We start from the raw sequence: 21,546 nt of genomic DNA on the forward strand, positions 1-21,546 counted from the left end.
ATACTTCAGAGCAAGTCTCACTATTCCAATCAAAGCTATAGCATTAGAATAAAAAGTTATGTCCTGGATATGCACAGAGTACCAAGGACCTAATTAAAACACATCCTGAAAAAAGAAAGGTGTTTTGTTTTCCCTTTGTCTGAAGTGACAAGTTATTGAAGCAGCCAAATGTTCTGTGGTCAGGTGGATTAAGTTACATATCACAAACACATTAAAAAACATGAGACAAATCTGAAGAATTTTGCTCATGATGTTGTAGAAAGAAAAGCCTGTACTTCCATTTTGGAAATCTTCAGGGTTGCAGCTATCTTCTGTCAACATTTAAGGTTTTATAAAGATGGATTTTCTGTCTTCTGTAGAGGCCTTCTTCAGCAAGAAGCCTTGCAGTCAGTTATCTATTAAAAAAACACCCATGTTCTTCAGGCATTTCGTCTTAAGGGCTGGAATTTTGGACTTTTTGTTTCCCTTTGCTTAATGTTCACTGCTTATTATTTTCCATGAGTCACAGCGAAGTGGGAGATGTTTGACTGTAGAATGGAAAATTTCTTACCTGATAACTTTTTCTTAATGCAACAGCAGTATCTTCTTCAATTTTACTTCTGTAGTGTAGCAGTCAAGAAAAATGTCAGTTTTGCCCATTCCTTTTTGTAGATTGTTTAGCCGGCTGCACGTAGCTTACCTGGTTGGTAGTAGAGCGCTTCCACTGATTTGTGATCTTGAAAGGTTGATGCAGCACTGAATGGCTGTTCTAAGGCACAGCCGAAGAGGAGGGTACATTTTGGTGCTGAGTTGTCACTGAATTGTAAAGTAGCGGAAACAATCTGATGCCCTGTACAGTAACGAGAGATACAGACAGCAGGAAAAAATACTGGCAAGAAATTTTCGGTGCTTTAATGGATACTTTTAACTAATAGCTTGCACACACTGTCTTCAGGATTGTTATTTCTTTCAGAGCATTGTATTTAACATCCAAATCAGTTGCGCTGTAAGGACAATTGCTTGAGTTGGCACTTCCATTCTCCTAGTAATTTTAAAAATTTTGTTGTCAATCAGATATATAACTAAAAAAACCACCCCAGTTTAAAACAGAGTTATTACCTGCAGTATCTTATTTGTATGATATTTTATAATTGCATTGTTTAGACATTGCTAGCAAATTTAATTCGTTAGCAAACCTCATAGAATCACAAATGAAAACTCTTGCTTTTGGAAGAAGCTGTCTGCTGCAGCTTCCACTTGCATTCTTGTGCTTTTAGTTATTTTAAAATACTATCTCAGTTTTACCCATGTGAAATTCTACTCTAATAGACAACAGCACAACTCACTGAATTAGATTTACTGAATACCTTATAATTATAGTATTTTTGTATTCTTTGTGCCAGAGGAAGTGCAGCATCTATGTTATGTATTGAGTTTCATAACTGTCTGTGTTAGACTATATGCCCAAGCAGCACAGGCCCTTGGAAGACTTGAGTTCTGGCCTTGGTGGTGCTGTGATATTTGGGAGAATATAAAAACAGGTGCAGTACCTTAAATGGAAGGTCTCTGTAGATGTTATCTCATCCCTCCGGTGTTTAATACAGACAGTTACTTCATCTTATACTGTTCTCTTCTGTAAAATCAGCACAATTACAGAGATACATGGTAGTTTAAATACATTTTGTTCTCAAAATAGCCTATCTAATAGCTGCAGCATTCATATTTTAATGCATTTAATATGTTCAAAAATCTTTTCTAATTTGCTTGAGGGAGGATCAGATGATTGAAGAATATAGCTCTCATTATGGCAACCTTGAAATTATGACTGCATAGCAAATGCAAAAAAAAAAAACCCAAACCTCACGTGAAAAGAAAAAATAAAAGATTCATTGAATACATATCCTACACAAAATTCATATGTAAACTCCTATCATTGCATAATTATCCTCAGTACTGATCATTGCTTACTTTATAGTTATATCTTTTAAGAAACTCTTCAGTTCTTAGGTCATCTTGTACCTTAGTGTTCTTAAAAATTAATGCGTTGTCTTTAAGTGGTTTGTTGTATTAATATGAATGAAAGTAGTAGTAGAAATAAGTTGATCCTTGAAGACAGGTGTATTGTTTTAGTGGCTAGTGTTGTCTATCGTAAAATATCTTTTCATCATTGTCTAGCTATCTAGCATTCTGAGGATATGTCACTGAGCAATGGTAATTCCAAGTCAATGCTTTTGCATGGATCTATATGAAAAGAAAATTATGTATTTTTTCTGATTGTTTATTCAGGGATTTGATAAGCACAGATTCAAGCATGATGTTTTGAAAAAGATGTAGATTTGTGCAGGAAAGGTATTCAGGTAACAGTGTCTTGAAATATAGTCCATTATGCGACCTGAATTTGGCTGAAGCCCCAATTGTTAGCTGTTATTTTATTAATTTAATTTTCAATATTTAATCTTAACTGTGCTATCTCTCTGTAAAAATTACTTTGTTCCTAATGTTTAAAATCTGTTTCCAGGCTGCAAGCTGCTTTATAAACAAGACTTTGCAAGACGGTTAGGACTGAGATGTGTTACTTGTAATTACTGCTCACAGCTGTGCAAAAAGGGAGCAACTAAGGAACTTGATGGTGTAGTGAGAGATTTCTGCAGTGAAGAGTGCTGTAAAAAATTTCAGGACTGGTACTACAAGGCAAGTAACTCAGAATTTTTGACGAGAGCTCCACAGTTAAAAAAACCAAAAATGCACATGTGAGGATATCTCAAGGACCGTGCAGCAAATATAGCTTACTTCAGCAAAGCATTTGCTACACAATAAGCAAATGTATTAATTTCATCATTTGAATTTTCTTAGAGCATCATTTCTACCATCTGATTTTATTAATTCATTTGGCAAGGAAGTCTTGTCACAGAAAACCAAGAAATTACTATGTATATTTGTTACTTTACAATTCCATTTTTTTCTCCTCAATTGATGCCATATTTTTCTTGTCAAAACCTCTTAAATGGGTATTCAGAATGTTGAAAACACTGTTAATAGCAACTGGATGAAACCTTGACTTGACTGATGATAAACTAGGTTAGCAGAATCTTTCTTGTTCCTGTTTTTGCCTCCTTTTTTGCCTTTTCCCTTCTCCCACAGTTTGAACTGCAGAGGCTTTGATTATTCAGTATTCCCCAATGGAAAGGATGCCAAAGGGAAAAGCAAGACCAAATGGATTTCTAATAAAAGTTTAAATCTAACAGATGGCATCTGTTTCTAAATCTCTGGAAGCTTAACTACCTTGTGAAGCACAACCAGCAAGGAGTTCACATTAAGAGGTTTTTTGTTTTTATGTTTCGAAAGAAATAAAGGTGAAATTGGACTGGGTTTAACCTGCGATTAGTACCATGGATAAAATAGTTGATGTCTGGTGTGAACATCTTGGAAAGCTACACTGATAATCAAAACAAGAACTACACTGGTGGATGCAATTACAAAAAAAAAGACAGCACAAAATTCATCACCTTACCTGTGCACAGCCTGGAAGGCAATAAAAAGCTTGAAATGCTAGAGGGCTAGATACAAGTCCTGTAATTCAAGATGATCTACCTACTATAAAAGAGCCGAATCTGAAGACATATCTGATATTTTGGAATGGCTGGTTCCAGAATTGTCACAGCCAAACACTGTTAAGTCTTTATTTTGAATAATGTATGAGGGGTCCTGTTAGACATTCCTGAAATAAAACTACTGAAGACCAGAATGAATTTCTTCTGTCTAATGTGAAAATAGGGTGACGAAGCTTGGCTGCGGAATTCTTAATCTCACTAAAATGTTAATATAATAATATTTAATCCATATGCCTTAAAACTTGGGGTATGAGGTGAAATTTAACCCTGCATTAAAAGTGCCTTCTGACAGAGGACGTAATAAAGCTTTGGTGTGCTTTAGAAATCTCTGGTCAGTTCAGGAAAGAATATAGGCTGAGGGTGTGCATACCGAACTGGATTCATATGCTTAACCTTCTATGGAAGCTTGTACTCTGAATCAGGTTTGAGAACCACTTGAAAACTCTGACTTCAGGTTATCTTCCTGACCCGTGGGATAAGGCAATAATTTGGTTGGCCCATTAAGTTGCCTAAGAAATCATGTTGGTCCTGTAGTACAGGAAAGTTAGACATGATGCCATGAAAAGGCAATTTCATATAAACAGACTTGCTGGTAACTACTGATTTTTGATACTTTTGATGGTACTGAAGTGTTAGATATTTTTATTTTTTGTATCTTAAGCTTGTTAGTGGAACTAGTGTTACGTGATGTTGAATTGTTGTAATTTTTTTCTTTCCCAAATACTTCTTAAAGCCATTTCGTAATTCAATTCTGGTTATAAAAGTTTGGGTTTTATTACATAGGGAAGACATGTAATAATAGGTTTTGGGAAGTTGGGTGTTTTGCTAAAATTGTCTCTTTGTTTTTTTCCATTACATCCTTTCTGGTAGCTTCTCGCTCTTTTACAAGTAGTCACCCCAGATACCTTGATTTGGTAGTGCATTGTTAGCTGATATTCTTACCTAGCCGTAAATAGGTAATGATCAGAATATAGGAAGACAAAATAGATATGGACCCCTCCCCAAATTTGTACTTCATTTGCTGTTTTGTCTGTTAGCTTCTTAAAAGAGTAGTTACATATGTATGAGCTTTGTCTCATTTATGCAATGTCCACTGTTATTTTGGAGTTTTAATGAATGTATACGTGAAGAGAAATAAGTAGTAATAACCCAGTAATGTTTTAACACCAGCATTGTGTTCATTAAACAAGTGTTTGTCTCCATCTTCTTTGTCTACTTTTTTTTATAGACACATCTTTCTCATGTAGTATTATCTGGAAAACATCTTAACTTTTAAAAATAATTAAGTATTATAGGAGAGCTTCCCTAAATGCCAAAATTCTCTTCTCAAAAAGCCAGAAGAAGGTAGTGCTAAAAGCACAACAGACTGTTGTTTAGATGCATTAGAAGCACATCAGACTTACCTAAAAGTTTTCTTCAAACCTAATATGAGGAATTGAAATGTAAAAGAATATTTCAGTCCTAATGATCTGTTGGGTGACAGCTACAGTTACCAGTTGGTGCCAAGTTCTGAGGAAACTTCTACTCTATGGTGTCCATGCACCTCTAAGACAAGTAACATTTGTGTTGTCTTGAGGTTAGCTACCTAAGTTATTTGAGCTTCTTCTGTAAACTTCAAATACATGCCATGATTTGGATGTTTATCTGAAAAATGCCTGCAAAATTTTGATATAAATATTTTAGTAACCTGATGCTTGATGGCAGTTTCAATCATTTGATGTTACTTACACTAGAACATTGAAAGTACCTTGAAAAAGAGTATACAGATCCAGGATAGAAATCTGTTTCTTTAAATATACATTGTGAAACATTGCTGAAAATACTACAGCTGACGTGTGCTTACAGGTGATTCAAGGTTACAGTGGAATACTGGTTGGACTGAGCAGGTACGTTGATGACTGTATATTCAGTGGAGGTCAGATGTGTTCCACAAAGACTTGAGGAGGAGATGGGCAACTACAGTGTAAGGCATAGGAAAATGATTGTGGCTGGTGAGCCCAGAAAGCAGTGATGGTCAACAGTGGTAAAAGTTGAAACAACGGAGTCAGCGTTAATCTAAATAGTAAAAGCAGCAAGACAACCTTGTGGAATTTCTGTTGTCCGAATTTAGCCACTGCATCGTTAGGCATCCCAATTTAAAACAGGTCCTGTTGCAGAACAGTTGATCTCCTTTCTCTTACAGTCGTCATTCTTGTAACATCTCTTGCTTCCTGTTTATTGTGGATTGAACTCAGAATAGCCAGCTAAGATTAGGTCAGATTAATACCAGTCCAAACCACTGGAGAGCATTTAGGAATTGGTAATTGGAGGATTAAAAATATAAATAAAAGCCCCATATGTGAAAACTTCGTTTTTAAACCAGGTTTGGGGCAAACATAAGTGATTTATACTAATCATTATGCCCATTTGAATGTGTTGAAGTTGGACCTGGGAAAATATTTGGACCAACAGTCACGAGTGGCAGAAGAGTTACATGCAATTGGTGCACAGAGATGGACTTTTGGAAACACAGAGGTAGAGCAGACTTGAAAGCAGATATTTTGGAGATTCAATCAACATATAGTGCCGGAAGGAAGGAAGGAAAGAAGGAAGGAGAGAAAAATCATTGTTAGACTTTTGGTTTCAGTTAATTTCATGGTCAGGGAAGTGCGGAGAGCAAGCAGGTAGTAGGAGGCTTCAGTGCATGGAAGGGTGTGTAGTATTGACTACAAGCATGACTGCAGAATTACGGTGTAGTAAATGTAGAGATAAGTAGTGAAGCATCCTTATAAATGAATCCTGGACTTGCTAGGGAATCATCATTCCCATGTGGAAGTAAACCAAATTTTTTTCACCTCAATACCTTAGTAGCAGCCCAGGAGAGACAATAATACGCTTATTCAAAGGCCTAAACAAAAGAGCAGAACCAGCAGGGGGAGAAAACAGTTGCAGTAAGGCTGTAGTTGCTGTATTTTGACAAGATTAATCACAGTCTTCTTTCTTTGAAGGAGAGGGAAAACGGAGCAGAGAATGGCACGTTGATAGTCAAGCAGTGTGCAGCAGGTCAGAATAGAGTGAATTATACTTTTTTTTTTTTTTTTTTCTACTGGTATTTCAGCCTTTTGCTGGCTTTGGAAGATGCATTTGCATTGAAGCTGTGAATTTGCAGTTTCCCTGAACTGATAAATCTAGGCTATTTTGTCAACACTCCACACTTCATCTTTTTCCCCACTTCTTTCCAAGAATACAACTTACTTGCTGTTTTGTCCCACTCTGCTGCAAAATGAACCATGGATCAGCATCAGCAGAAGGTCAAAGTGACAAACAGAACAAAACCGGAGGGAGGCTGGAGGTGATGTGGTGCTGCGGGGTCCCCGGGTACCAGTGGGTGCAGAAGCATCACTGCAGACCCTGCACGGATGAGGGGGACCAGATATACCTGCCCTTCCAGGCGCACCTGGTGATTAGTGTGGGGTCATCCTGAAACCACAGCTTTAATTGCTCTCAGTTTAAAGCTGGCTATACTCTTTGAGCTGAGTCTCTCTCTGTAGCAGCTTAAATATTTGAAAGTTACAAGCGAGAGCTGAACTTCCTACATTGCCAGAGGATGGTGCTGCACTGTTCAAGTACAGAGAAGGAATTCAACGCTTAATTACTTTTAAACTTTGAATTAATTGGCCTGATCATACTTCTTTTTGAGTCGTGAGAACTACAGTTGGACTTCTTTTTTTTTTAGCCATCAGAGCCTTGTGAATAATTGCAATGTTGTGTATGGTTTTATGTATTAATGTTTTATGTTGCATACTATCATAATTTCCCTCTTCCTCTCTTGGCTATAATATCAGGTTGACTTATTTTTGATTCTCGAGCATCCATAAAGCTTTTATTTTTTTAAGGACTGCTTTAGAATGGAGGTTGCAAGCAATATCAAGGGGAGCTGCAGAGCTAACAATTCTTTGCTGGGGCTACCACTGTACAGATAATTTATAGTGTGGCTAGTTAAATTCAGTGGAATCTATTTTGGAGAAAAACAAAGTCTGTCTTAGTGATACCTCATGAAAATATCATGTGGGCTGGTGAAAGATGTGTTACTTAAATGTTTAGCTTGGGTTACAGAAGATTGAAGTTTTGGGTTTCAAGTTATACAACTTGAAACTAGATTTTGTGGAAACTTCTTTAGTTTGAGAGCTATTGTTGTTTATGAACTAAATAATTGGAAACTTAAATTGTTGTTGAACTACTGAAATAATGAAAATATAAAAATTATTTACACTAAAGGGCTCTGATTTGATACCTAGAGAAGTGATTCTGTTATGACTTAAAACCCAAACCAAACTTTGGGGGGAAAAAACAACTCGTTCTCAGTTCAAGCGCGTCATTAATGAGCCTCAGTCACCTTCTGCTCTTGTTTTGCAAAATGCTTCAGTGAAATTAATTAAAATTGATACACAGAATTCATTTTTTGCCGACTGTCTAGAAATGAGCAATTTTTAAAGACTTAGTAAAGACTTACTGAAACAAAGCAGATTCATTCTGCGTGTTAACCCTAGCAGACAGTTGAAAATAAAGTGGCAGATGTGTCTGTACATGCGGGTTACAAGGCAGGGTAACTACCGTGGAGCCTACATGAGCGAGACTTAACTGTAGCAGTAGTGATTCTTTAGTACTCTTAAAAACATAACCTTTTAAAATGTAGAAATAGTTTTTTTCCAAGGCTTGTTTAAAAATGTCCAAATCTTCCTTTGCATTAAGGCTGCGCGATGTGACTGTTGTAAGTCTCAAGGAACTCTCAAAGAGAAAGTGCAGTGGCGTGGTGAGATGAAGCACTTCTGTGACCAGCACTGTTTGCTCCGTTTCTACTGCCAACAAAACGAACCAAATCTCGCAACCCAAAAAGGACCTGAGAACTTACACTACGGTACGTGCTGCTTTATGGCTGCTAAATGGCAAACAAGATGCTTCCTTTAAATGAAAAATTTAAAGCTGCGTGAATAATTTATTTGTTGTAATAAACTGTGTTAGAGATTACCCTTTTTTCTTTTATTATGAGAGACATCCTTGAGCTGCTTGCTATTTTTTATCTTAGCTCTTGGTTGCTTTTTCAAGAGCTGAAACATTGTCAGGTAATCAAACAGTTTTGAATTCACTTTTTAAAAAACAAATCTTTTTAGGTTAAGTGTAGTTTTCACGTCACATCATAATGGGGACAGAAAGTATTTTCCTCTTCCATTGTGCTCTGGTTTGTCATTACTTGCTCTGTGGAAACATTTAGTTTCAAAATGTGTTTTGGTCACAGAACAGATAAATGCACTGCAAATGAAAAAATAAATAAATTAAATGGAATTGAAATAAATTATATGGAACTAAATGAGAATGGAGTGAAAGTATCTAGATAAAAGGAATATATTGCTTTTTTTTTTTTCTTGTTGGCAATAGTACCATTTAAGTTTGTTGATGGGGGCTGAATGCATGTTTATGTGATTTACATGGCAAGTCAGGCAAAGTTCAAATAAATCATCTTTTTAATTAGTGTAATTATAGCAATACAACTTTGCATGGCCATTTTAATATTTGAACGTTTTGGTCATTACTTTTCTGGAAGAGGCTGTATTCACATCTGGATAGAGCACTGGTTTAGCGTTTGCCTTTGTGTGCGGTTCAGTGCTGGAGTAGTGAGGTGCCTACAAATGCAAAGTCTTATGTGCATTTCTCTCCTGCGATACAGTCCTAATCGGTGCTGTTAATTCAGTGTTATCCTAATGACAGATGTTGTCTGAATTGCTCACTGACATTTTCTTTCATTCTGAAAAAGGGGAAGAAATTTCTAAAAATGTTTTCTTACGTTTTTAGATCAGGGCTGTCAAACCCCTCGAACTAAACTAACAGTAAGTACATAAATTTAATACATGTGTAACAGAATTAGATATATTTAAAATTTAAGAACGTGGTAGCTTAAGGGGATGTTATTTAAAAAAACCCAGTAACTTTGAATGATTCTAAGCTAAATTTATGGAGTTGGTAGTTGTAATTAAATTTTTGGATGTTCATATTTTGTCTTTTCAGCATCTTCTGGGAAATCAAATCATCAGCCATGTATTTTATGTCTATAGTCTATGAAAGCGTTGGTTAAAAGTTAATCCACAAACTATGTGCATTTTGTTCACATGTTTCGACTAATTAGGTGTATTTATTGAGTGTAGAAAGTGAAGAGAATTTCACTGGTCAGTTAAAATACTAAGGTTATATCTCAGCTTTGAAAGACTGAAAATAAAGCTGCGGGTCTTAACTTGCAATTCCCGAGAGCAGAATAATTGGTGCTCAAGGTCTGGCTGACTTGGCAGAGGAGGGAAGCGTAACCTTGTGCAGGTTTGTCTGGGCGGGTGGGATCACGAGTGGAGCAGCAGCCTTCCTCTGCAGATCCAGTTTTTGTCAGCCTGTCAAAAGTGTGGTGGTGGTGATGGGTTTTTTGGGCTTTTTTTCAGTTAGCTTAGTGTATTTTGTTTGAAACTTGGGTTTGGTTTGTTTGTCACTTGGGAGATCTCAGAACTGCCTGTTTTTCCGTGAAGAAATTGACTCACCTTTTTAACGTGAATAGGCTTCTCCAAGGTAAATCCTAGATTTAAGTGGAAGTGTTTGATGGCATTATAAAATATATTAATGAAAAACACAGAAAATAAGATTGTTTAGTTAACTAGACATCAGACAAGCTAAACTGTCATATTGCAAACATACCATTTTATGTTGAGTGATATTAATTCAGTCCATAAATGTTTAAAGATCATATAAAAGGTATGTGTGATACTATATTTTTTAATATATTTTACAAGTGCACTCCTCTGTGGTCTACTGCTGTTCCTACGACTTGACTTTCTATATTTAAAAGGATATGTGGGACTAATCTTAGTACATATTACCAGACAAAAATGACAGCCTGTTTCTTAAATCAGGTTCTAAAACAGGTGCTAGGGGACAAAACCCATGTCTGGAACAAGAGGGTTTTACTTGTTGACTGTGGGGATGCAGTTGGAGCATTATATGATGTCCCCAAGTATTTGTTGTCGCTATAGAAGAGCCAGCAGGGGGAGCTCGGAGTTCATACTTTAAGCATTAAAAATTTGTTTAGCAAAATTTCATTTAGGCATACATTTTTAAAAATATCATCTTTAGATTATAGCGTAGTTCAAGAAGGTTAGACCTTGAGCCAAAAGTTTGCTCTGTTACTTATAGTGTATTCTTTTTACAGCTACAATTATTTTAAAGGTAAAGCTTAAATGACACTTTCATTTAGACAAGAATGTTAAAAGAATATCTTAAGAGTATCGTAAATTTTAAAATATTAAAAAATAAAAAGAAAAAAAAGGCAAATGATCCAGAAGTTGTTAATCAAAGTGGTAGCTCTGACTGTGCAAAATACAACTGTTACGTTCCTGGCAGTGGCAGCTCATTGCTAGAAATGCAGAACAGCTTGCAATTAAAGAATAATATTTGGTGATGTTATGAGCTTCCTGTTCAGTAGCTTTTATATGAAAAGTATCAACTGATAGATTAAATAAAGAACTTGAAATCAGTTTGGTGCAACAGCACGTTCTCTTTCATTTGTCCGTAGGGCTCAGCACCGCCGCCTTCTCCAACACCCAACAGAGAAATGAAGAACAAGGCAGTTCTTTGCAAGCCTTTGACAATGACAAAAGCCACATACTGTAAACCTCATATGCAGACAAAATCTTGTCAGACAGGTAACTCTTGAACTGTATTCATTTCTTCATTTGAGATCTTTTTTAACGGTTACTGACTTGGAACATATTGCAAATATTCTGATTTTTTTCCCTAAACTGCAGGTGTAAATTATATTTAAGTACCTGGCAGTGTTTGCCTTTTTCTTTTTTCTTTTAATAGAAGATGATTGGAAAAAAGAATATGTCCCAGTGCCTATTCCTGTACCTGTCTACGTTCCAGTGCCTATGAACATGTATAGTCAAAATGTTCCTGTTCCTACAACAGTTCCTGTTCCTGTAAGTGAGACTTCAGTTTTTAGATGGGCATCTGTTCGCATCCACGCGGTGTTGCTTGTTGTCGTTCTGGCCCGTCTGAAGGATGGCAGGATGCGGCAGCACCACTTGCTGACAAAGCATTAGAAATCCAACAGTGGCACTTAATTTCCTGATTGTTCCCTAGGACTTGCCTGCCTGCTTTCAGCAGGATAATCTCGTGCTGCTGAGCTTTTTAGAAATAATTCTGAGCAATGCTTTTGAGTTTGCTGAATAAGCATAAACCAGCAAGGTTTGTTCTGATAATGGGGAAACTGAAGGATTGTGTTGGGGAGGGATGGCTGAGTGGGATGAACAGAAGGAAGAAAAGTAAAACAAAACAAACCTTGCACCAGCAAAAGAAAATATATGTAAATCAAATATGTTGTGACTTATGTGCCAAATCTAATCCAAATGGTGGGGAAAAAATGGTCTTCGTAAAGTTCCGTGTTTCACAAGCAAGCCACCAAACCAGGATGCTGATTTGTCTAAACTGTTACAGTCAGACACGTTTGAAGCTCCAAAGTCCCTTCTGTCCTTACTTTGACTCTCTATATTTTGTCACATTTGATTTTTCCTGTATTTTCTTGCTTTCCCTTCTGTTCTCAAATAATTTAGATTGAATTTTTTAACCTGTCAACATTCTTTTGTTAGCTCACACTGATGTGATATGTTTCTAATATGTATTAACTCTTGTCTTTTAGAAGAGGGATGTAGAGTTTGTTTCTATGTTGACTGCTGTTCATGCTTTGTTGCAGCATTTTTTCTTTACTATGTCTCTCTTCTTCCCTGTTTGCATAGGTACCAGTTCCAGTTTTCTTGCCCACTACTCTGGATAGCAGTGAGAAAATCTTCGCAGCAATAGAAGAGCTGAGGGGAAAAGTGCCCTCGAATCCACTGGAAACTGAGCTACTGAACTTGTCAGAGATGGTACCTGAACATGATGGAAAAACTGAAGCTTCTGATGTGGCTGGTGAGTTTGTTCCCGAGTTGTTGACTCTTTGGAGTTCTGGGGTTGTGTGTGTGAATCAAAAGAAGGGTTTGGTTTTTTTATTTTTTTGTGTTAAGGAAAGGTTGTTCAAGTACAACAATGCTGTTATGGGTTATTATATTAAGTTGGAATCTTAATTATTTAAAGGTCATCTTAGCACGTTTGAAATACAAAAAACTTTCCGAAGTCTGTTGTGTGACTTCAGTGTGCTGTACCTGACCTTTGCCTTTAAAACACAGTCAGATCCAGGGTTGCACACAGGTTTTCTTCTCAGCATAAGTCAAACCAAGCCATACCAAATCCATTATTCCTTCCAGAAAAACTCAAGTCAAAAGTTTAGGGAAAGTGATCTCTGTAACTGTGTCTTACAGGTGTGAACACAACTTTTTCTGAACAAGGTGGGATGTGACAGGGATCTGATCTCTTTGTAGTAACACGTTACTAGGCCCATTTTTACATTGGATGTGGGGAAGTGGGGACTGTTAAAACTAAGAGAAATGTATGTTTCACAAGCGGACTGTGGTCAACAAAACCAGATGACCTAATGATGCTTTGGCTCTTGATTGATCCTGATGGTCAAGTATCATCCCTTTGAAGACAGTAGTGCATCAGCTGATGGGCCATTGGAGTTGTGATGCTGGAATGACTTGTCAACCCACCAGCTCACTTAAAAGGAGACAACTGTCTGGAACAACTTTACAGCTGAAGATCAAAAAGTCTCGCATATGCTGTAAAGATATTTTCACAGTGCACACAGATATTTTCACTTTGCCTCCCTTCCCTGGCTCTACCTGCCAAAATCCTCAAGTCTCTTCTGTATCTTCCCAGAAGAATTTGCCACCTTTTCTAAAATCAAGATTTTAAGGGTTTTCCATGACTCAGGCGAAATTTTGCATCTTTTTTCAAGCTATTTCAACACGTCTCAAAGGAGGTTGGTAAATGACATGAGCTTACGCTTTAGGCCGGTCGTGCTGCAGTGCCAGGAGGCTTATTGTTTTCCAAACTCTTGCCATTCCCTCACTAAAGCTGGACATTTCTGGTAGTGCTGCAGGGTTGTCATTTGCAGATCCTTGTTCTCTTTTCCTAAGTGCAGTTAGCTGAATGAATAGATGTATGGCATCAGAGCTTGCTCGTTTGCAGAGAACTGAATTTGGAGAAGTTTCTCTTTGCCAGAAGTTTGAAAGAGGTCAAGCTTTTGTTTCTCTCTACCTGCCACCTTTGTTCGCTTTTGTAGCGTCTCTTTCACAGATTTGAAAGTCTGTTCTGTTGCAAACAGAATTGTGTAGAAAAATAGATAGGTTTCTTGTGCTTGAGTTGGTTGATATGATTCAGATTCCAAAGTATTTGATTTTGTCTATATGTGTTTTGCTGGCTCATCTTAATGAAGGACAGATGGGCGAGTAAGTGTCTTTTCCTTTTGAAGGAAATTGGAGAAGTAAATCTGAGATCTCAAGGACAATGAAACCTGGGATGGTGATGAACAGAACAAACAGCTTCAGAACCACTCAGCTTCTGATGTTCTAAATCTGCCCTGTTTTGACTAATTCATGTGTTGGTTAAAATACAAGAGGTTTTTCTTTTTAAAAAATTTTATTTATTTTTATTTACAGGTGTGATAGTTGAGTCAAATCTACAAAACTCGGAAACAGAGGCACAGACGAACTTGCCCGATGTTCCATATGAACCAGACCTTGATATTGAAATAGACTTTCCGAGAGGTATTTTTATGTCATTTTAATAAAATTTGTGAAATAGACATTGTGGGCAGCAGTTGTACTTTGATTCATCATCATTTCAGAGAAACTCAATTTGACTGCAAGATCCACTCGACTGACTCTGTTAGGTAGAACTTTGTTGTGCCTTTGCAAGACTGGGGACTTCTGAATGCGTTCCTCCGTCTTCATAGATACAGTATTTGAAACAGAATGTGAAGAAAAAGGGGTATTAACCTTTCACAGAAGAACTTGGATGCATTGTTTGGTTTTGGACATGAATTTAGGAAAGATAGTTTGGAGATTTAAAGACTCAGATGGCCTGTATCGTGGAAAACAGTGAATGCATTCTTCAATCAGCAGGTGCTTCCATGGCAAGTGAAATGATGGTTTAGAGCAGAAAAGACACAAGGGCAAATTTTCCAGTCAAGTTTGTTAGGAAATAGCAAACCAGTTATATTGTGCTCCACTTGTTACCTTTTAGTATCTCACTAATGGCCATAACTGTATTTGAGAAAAGGCAGAGTTACCTGAATTAGCAGGAAAATCACTACTTTGAGACATGTCTTGAAAGTAGGTTGTGGTTTTAGGTGTTACAGTGTCTACCACTCTCTACAGAATGCAGGCAACAGTGTTTGTTTCCTTACACCATGTCCTAATCAATCCAGGATCCACAAAAGCTCCCAGCTCTAGCAAGTATCTCCCTTGACAGAGCTTCTCTTGGACACATAACTCATACCTTCCCTGGCTAGCTTCTGTATCTGATGTTGAAAGTCTCCTTTTGCCTTGTGCCATAGATATCTGCACTAGATGTCCAGACTGAGTTTCTCAGTTTGCTGTATGTCTAATTCAAAGATCAAATCTGGGGTTTAATCTGACCTTAGTCTTGGGAAGTTTACTAGCAAGATGCATACTAGATTTTTCTTTAACCGTCTTTATAGGTGAGGCTTGGTACATGAGAAAGAAAAACTATGGGAGGAAAAAGATCAAAATGGAATAGTAAATAATAGCAGTTTGTAATAGATATTGGTTACACTGAAGTGCTTCCGAGATGAGATTCTTTGTGGAAGCAGGAGAAGAACTGATGTTGAGTCTAGGGCACAGTTCTTAGACCTTTGCATGTGAGTGCTGTTTTATCTGGACTGGTTTGAATGGTGTCTTGAGTAGTAAGGTGGTGAAATCAGACTAACCACCAGAAGAGTACTCAGCTTTGAATGAAGGAGTTGTTTGATAGTTAAATGAGGTATGAACCATCTGCAGCAAAGTAAAAAAAAAAAATGGAACTTGCAACATTAAATCTATTCGTACCTTGTCTCATTCCGCTGTGTTGCCTGAAATAGGTCCTTCAGCCTACCCCTGAAATGTTAAGTAAATAGTACTTTGAAATATTACTGTCTCTCTCTTTACCAAAATTACTGTAATCCATCATGACCTAGACCTCCACCACTTATATAAATACAGCCTACAACCAGCTTTTCTGAAAGAGTTGACATTCTGATTCTTAATGTTTTTAACCAGGTATAATGTGCTATACAAAATATAAATCATGAATAGAAATTATGGAAATACATGGACATGTATTATATGCATATATTATAGTAAGATAATTTGTGTTTTTTCCACTCATAGCTGCTTATTTTCACCATGGCTTAGACTTCATAGTGAAGGCTGCCTAGGCAGGAAGAATTGTCTGAGGGTCCATAGTAAAAAATGCTGCCTTAGTGACTTGACATAGTGCTTGAAAATGTTCAGTATTGCATCCTTTACAATTTATTTAGAAATAAATGTTTTGATAGTTTTGCCTTACTTTCAAAATAGGAATAGGTTTATTTCCTCTTACTGAAATCCAGTCCTTGGTAATGTTTCGTATATGTGCTTTTGCAGACCCCTTATGACATAAAGCGTATGTTAATGCACAATTATATAGTTCATTGTCTTTCAAACTGGTATTATCAAGTTTCTGTTAATGTATTTTCAGCAACTGAGGAGCTTGATACAGAAAATGAATTTCTATTACCTCCTGTTTTTGGGGAAGAGTATGAGGAACAGCCAAGGCCTCGATCCAAAAAGAAGGTAATTTTGATGTGGTGTTAAAAAACCTACAACCATGTAACATTCAAGTGGGCAGAAATATGCCAGGTGGTGTGTGTGTGTTTGTTTTTCTTCAGTTCTCATGCTGCTCTAAAACATGTTATTGCCTGTTCATGCCTAATATCCCATCTTTATGATGTAAATTGATATACTTCAAATAATAAAACTATTTCAGTCCTATCTGTTGCAGTTAACCGTTGGTTTAATAGGAGCATCATTTCTAAATTCTGATCCCACTTTTGCTTCATGTTGGTAGAACTGTTGATGTAACGTGCTGGTGTTTATATCCTTGTTGTGATCACAGTAATCCTTTCCTACCTTCTGCTCCGAAGAAAACTTTCTTGGTTTAATTTGATAGCAAAATGGAAGTGTGTTGGTATTACCATGACTTATAATGGGAGTCATAACATCTGCTGCATAAAATGGTTAAAAAAATCCTCTTTTTCATGTGCTTTTGAGTTTCTCAGGTTTTATTTTCAGTCAAAAAATCTAAGTTTAGGCATTGCAAGTAAAATAGTCACGTTCTTTTATTTAGAAGAAAACTGACAGGAAATAGTGTTTCTGGTGCCTGGCACAAAGCTCAAGTGGTTTTGTTGCAATAACTGCTGTAGATATCACAGCTTTAAAAAAACCAGGCAACTTCTAATAAGAGTTCCTAAAAATAAATGTGCCTTTCTAATTTTAAATTTGGAGTATAACTGTTGGTATTATCTGCATATCCCCTGCTGGACGTGCTTTAACTGGAGACCAGTGCTGGCTTTTCCATAGATGAGTTCAGCTGAGCCTAAAAGTTGACCTTCGGACATAATTTGTAGCAATTTTAACTTCCTGCATGTTCACACGAAGAAATCCTGTAGATGCACTGAATTATTTGGTACATCATGTGTTTGTTGTCTAATATGATATAAGCAATACAGAAATTCCATTTCCAGAAAATATTCTGCATTAGGAACCAGTTTGCAAGATGAATTAGAAATTAGAATTAGAAATATCTGTGAGCTTAAGTAAACAGTGTCCTCAGAGGGGTGTTTAACACAGAATCTACCACCTGCTGAATGAAGCTTGTGTTTCTTAACACTGAAACTTGGTAGTTTGGCTGGCAGCTCCCTTGTTCTGCCCAGGTTCTGCGAGGCTGCCGTCAGCAGCTGTCACACGTTAACCACTGTTCTTCACTGGCAGGGGGTGAAGAGGAAAGCGGTGTCAGAATACCAGTCCCACGATGACAGCTCTGAAAACTCAGAGTGTAGTTTTCCGTTCAAATATGCATACGGTGTAAATGCCTGGAAGCACTGGGTAAAGTCTCGACATTTAGATGAACAACTGCCAGAACTAGAGGAACTGAAATCAAGTAAGTACTTGCAAAAATCTAGCATTCAGATTTGTATTTGGTAGGCAGAATTGCTATAGTCGTCTGATTTTCAGCTGGAATTTTTAATAGAAGCTTTCACATGTCCATAATGTTTCCACAACAACTAGGAGTGTTTCACCACAGAGTCACCAAGCTCTTTTTTCCTAAAGAATTTTTCCCTACTTGGTTCAAAATGCTGCATCTCACAGGCAAGCCAGGACAGCACCTTCCTGGCTTTTCTGACTTTCCGCCACCATTTTGATTTTTTGTTTGCATCCTGTTTTTTCCTGATGCTCTGACTCACCTTGGAGTTCACAGCTTTTCTGGACTTCTAAATTGCAAGGGAGGGGCAACCTTCTCTTTGTCCTGGATAGAGATCTCCATTTGAAACAGGTATTACCTGGCTGTGGAGCTCAGACACAAGGTGACATTTGCTCCCATGGAGCTGCCCTTTCTGCAGCGCTTCTCTGTGGGAACGTTCGCACAGTGAGGGAAAAGGGCCGTTGCTTCTGCTCCTGCTGTTATTCAGCTCCCACGTGCCTCTCAGCACCGTGGTGTTATGCTGTTGGATCTTCAGAAATTGCCATTTCTCCCTCTACAGCACTGTCTTCACTTCAGCATCTTGGGCCACTTGTGTGTCATCCTCAGCTGTGCGTGACAGTACATTCATCATTGGGTGATACTGTATTTGGTTTATTAGACTTTACTCTGGTCGCCTTGTTTATTTTAATAGACTAACATTTGTAGTACTTAGTACATTCAGGCTTGTTTATTCATTATTGTATCAAGCTGTTTTCCTGCTTTCCAAATCAAAAATAACCCATCCCACCCTCACTGTGTAATAATTCTGTTGTATAATGTAGCATTTTTCTCTATTTTGCAGCAAAGTCTGTGAAATTAAAGGAAGATCTATTATCACATACTTCAGCTGAGTTAAACTATGGGTTGACACATTTCGTCAACGAAATTCGAAGGCCAAATGGAGAGAACTATGCACCTGACAGCATCTATTATCTGTGTCTTGGGATTCAGGAGGTTAGTAGAGGCTGTAGAGATGGGAAGCAGGGCTGCTTGTTTGGCTGTAATCCATTTCAGTGGAAGAATGGGGATAATGTGGATTTATTGGCTCTTTATATGATCGCTGTGATCTGGAACACAGAGAGGTTGCTGTGAAAGTGACATTGTAGAAAGCTGTCTGTACAGAATATGAGTTTGCAGACCCTTCTTGAAAACTCAAATGTAAACTTGGTATAGTTAAATCATTTTTAGCTTCTTGCTGGGTTAAAGCAAGGAATTTGCAGTATGAAATGACATAGTTCTTCCAAATGCAGTGCTTCAGTTTGTTTGCTTAAGATGGTTAAATGTAAAACCAGAATGAAACGAAGCATGATCTCTAAATGTTTCACTAGTTCGGTTACTTAGCATATAGTGGAAACAAGGTATTTGGAGTGTGTTTTGGGGAGAGTCTAATTTACTGAACATTGCAGACTGGCCAGAAAGGCTTTTTTGTAGAGTGCAGGCAGCTCTGCTATATTGACTGACTTACACACACACCCTGCCCTCAAATTGCAGTTACATTATATTTCGAAGATTAAGGGAGTCAGTTGAGATGTGTCGAATGTGAAGACAACAACATATCACTAGATAATTAGAAAAGCTATAGCACAGCTTATCTTTTAATTAGAAGATGTTTTAATCCTTGGTACATAAGGCAAATCATAGATAAAAGAAGCAGTGTTCAGAGCTTAGAACACAGAAAATTTCATTAAAATTAAAAGGCAATAAAAATGCTTATGATATGGAAAGCAAGCTGTTCACAGGCTTTGCAATCTTGCTTAAACTGTTTTCTACTCGAGGCAGAGGACTTGAATCAAATAACAATTTTAAAATCGAAGTATTTTAAAAACAGTTAGTACTGGCAGTAATTTTTCTGTATGGCAAGTATGCAAAATTAAGGAGTTAGTTGATATCTTTACCTCCTGGCTGAAATTTGAGAAGCAAGCATTCGCTGTTTGGCATTTTAGTCAGTATTGCTACGAGGCATGTTTCAAATTCAGCTTTCTGCTTCTGCACTTGCATGATATACTGTTCCTGTATCTTTCTGTTGAATTGAAAAGACTCCTATTAAGCTGATCAACAATACACAGAGTGAGGTATGTGTTTATAAAATGGAACTTTACTAATATTTTTTTTTTCACCTTTCTCTTTCTGCCTTTGACGTTGTTTGTTTATTGTGAAAGCTAGTTATGTGTAAAGCATTGTGGATTTTTTTAATCTCATCAGAAGCAAAGTTTGTGTGGCACAACACAATTATCATGGGCCCTAATACACATACACAACTCTGGAACGTTAGAGGAACATCTTGTGGCCACGCTACTGTAATTAGCGCTCATACTTATTGTCCAGTGTTTAATTCAGGTGATGTTAACAGCCCCGTTTCATGGGCCCGGTTGTGCCAGTGCTGTTCAGGCTGGCAGGAAGACGTGCCCTGTTCTGTGGAGTTTGTGTGTCACAAAGGCCAACAGCAGCAAGCGGGACAGAAACACGGGAGCATTGAGCTGACAAGGGCTACAGCCAACATCTGTGTGCTAATGGCAAACTGCATGTGCGTGGATGTGTGTTACGCTTCTCAACAAGCAGGTCTAGACAAGTTAAGGGTACACTAAATGCAACACAGTTGTCACAATGTGCAACAAAACTGTGTTGCCTTCTAGTATTTTCTCAGTACGTCTTTCCATCTGACAACCCCAACATGAGTACTGAAAAAGCATAAATTGCCACTTAAAAGGTATTGGGTCCGTTTAACTCAAAAGGGACTCAGAGGAGATTAAATGATGCCATTTAAGGATAAAGTTATGCCAAAGTTCATCAGTATTTTGTTTCTCTTCAGAGGAACAGAATTAGAAAAAGAGAGCTTCCCCCCCTCCCAGAACCACTGCACTCAGTGTGGCTACGTATGGGCTCAGGTTAGAGCTTTTTCTCATGGATGTAATGTGGTTTGAGCACAGAGGAAGTGCTCAGGAGTCTTTAAGTCTTAAGTTGTTTCTTTGACGTATTTTAAAATAACTTTTTCTTAAGGGAAGCACTTAGAAAATCTGTTCCAGCAAACTGGTCCCTGAGTCACATGGTACGTTTTCTCAGTTCAGGTTCATTTGCAGCTCAACTGGTTCTGCTTCCAGACAGAAATGATTCAATAATGGGTTTGATAAGTCTGACGTACTGATCCTGAAAAATGTCACTCTTAAAAGTAAAGATTGTTGCATGGTCAGGTGGGCTTATAGTGGAGAGGTTCATCTAGAAGAAGGTGTTAGCCAACCCTGCTAACACGCATTGTGGCCTTCGTTCTTTGTCCCAGTACAGACTGGGAGGTTTGAGGGGCTTTCGCACATGCGATAATGGGGTAGTTTGGGCAAAATTCAGGCTGATGGAGCTTGGCAGTTGTTTGTCCAAAGGTGCTGTGGGTGGTGATTGAACCTGTTCTGCACTGTGGGACTCGGAGGCCTGCAGTTCCTTCCGGTTCGCTGTGATTTCAGTAGAGCTCATCTCAGGTGGAGACCGCTTGTGGTCATCCTGCCCCAGCTGGAGCTGGCAGGGGCAGAGCACGGTGTTGTGGTGTGGAAAGGAAGGTGTGCGGATGCGTGGTGGGTGTCGTGTAGCAGGGGAGGCTGAACATGACATCGTTCTTCTGCAGACTCTGGGGTGCTCATGGTCTGGGGGCTGCACAGGTTTCTACTGGGAACATCAGGGTTTAGCCAGGCGCTTATTCTGAACCAGGAAACAGAAGTATTCTTAGTGGAGTTCTCGCAGG

At 37.9% G+C, this 21,546-nt stretch overlaps 1 protein-coding gene across 25 annotated transcripts in view; it reads left to right on the forward strand.

Annotated features, from left to right (window-relative positions):
* ZMYM2 (zinc finger MYM-type containing 2) overlaps nt 1-21,546 on the forward strand; it is an 89,041-nt gene that overhangs the window by 60,859 nt on the left and 6,636 nt on the right. For 21 of the 25 annotated variants that reach the window (XM_065049427.1, XM_065049408.1, XM_065049393.1 and 18 more), the window contains 10 exons: nt 2,498-2,670; nt 8,322-8,487; nt 9,420-9,454; nt 11,176-11,305; nt 11,466-11,581; nt 12,398-12,569; nt 14,198-14,305; nt 16,278-16,372; nt 17,570-17,738; nt 18,622-18,773. In XM_065049427.1, coding sequence (XP_064905499.1) covers nt 2,498-2,670; nt 8,322-8,487; nt 9,420-9,454; nt 11,176-11,305; nt 11,466-11,581; nt 12,398-12,569; nt 14,198-14,305; nt 16,278-16,372; nt 17,570-17,738; nt 18,622-18,773 — 1,316 coding nt within the window. Of the gene's footprint in view, nt 1-2,497; nt 2,671-8,321; nt 8,488-9,419; nt 9,455-11,175; nt 11,306-11,465; nt 11,582-12,397; nt 12,570-14,197; nt 14,306-16,277; nt 16,373-17,569; nt 17,739-18,621; nt 18,774-21,546 lie in introns of those variants that run through there. The other 4 variants (XM_065049444.1, XM_065049454.1, XR_010469747.1 and 1 more) reach the window with 2 other exon arrangements.

The sequence above is a fragment of the Columba livia genome, chromosome 1 (assembly GCF_036013475.1).
Source record: "Columba livia isolate bColLiv1 breed racing homer chromosome 1, bColLiv1.pat.W.v2, whole genome shotgun sequence".
In the NCBI taxonomy this organism is placed as follows: domain Eukaryota; kingdom Metazoa; phylum Chordata; class Aves; order Columbiformes; family Columbidae; genus Columba; species Columba livia.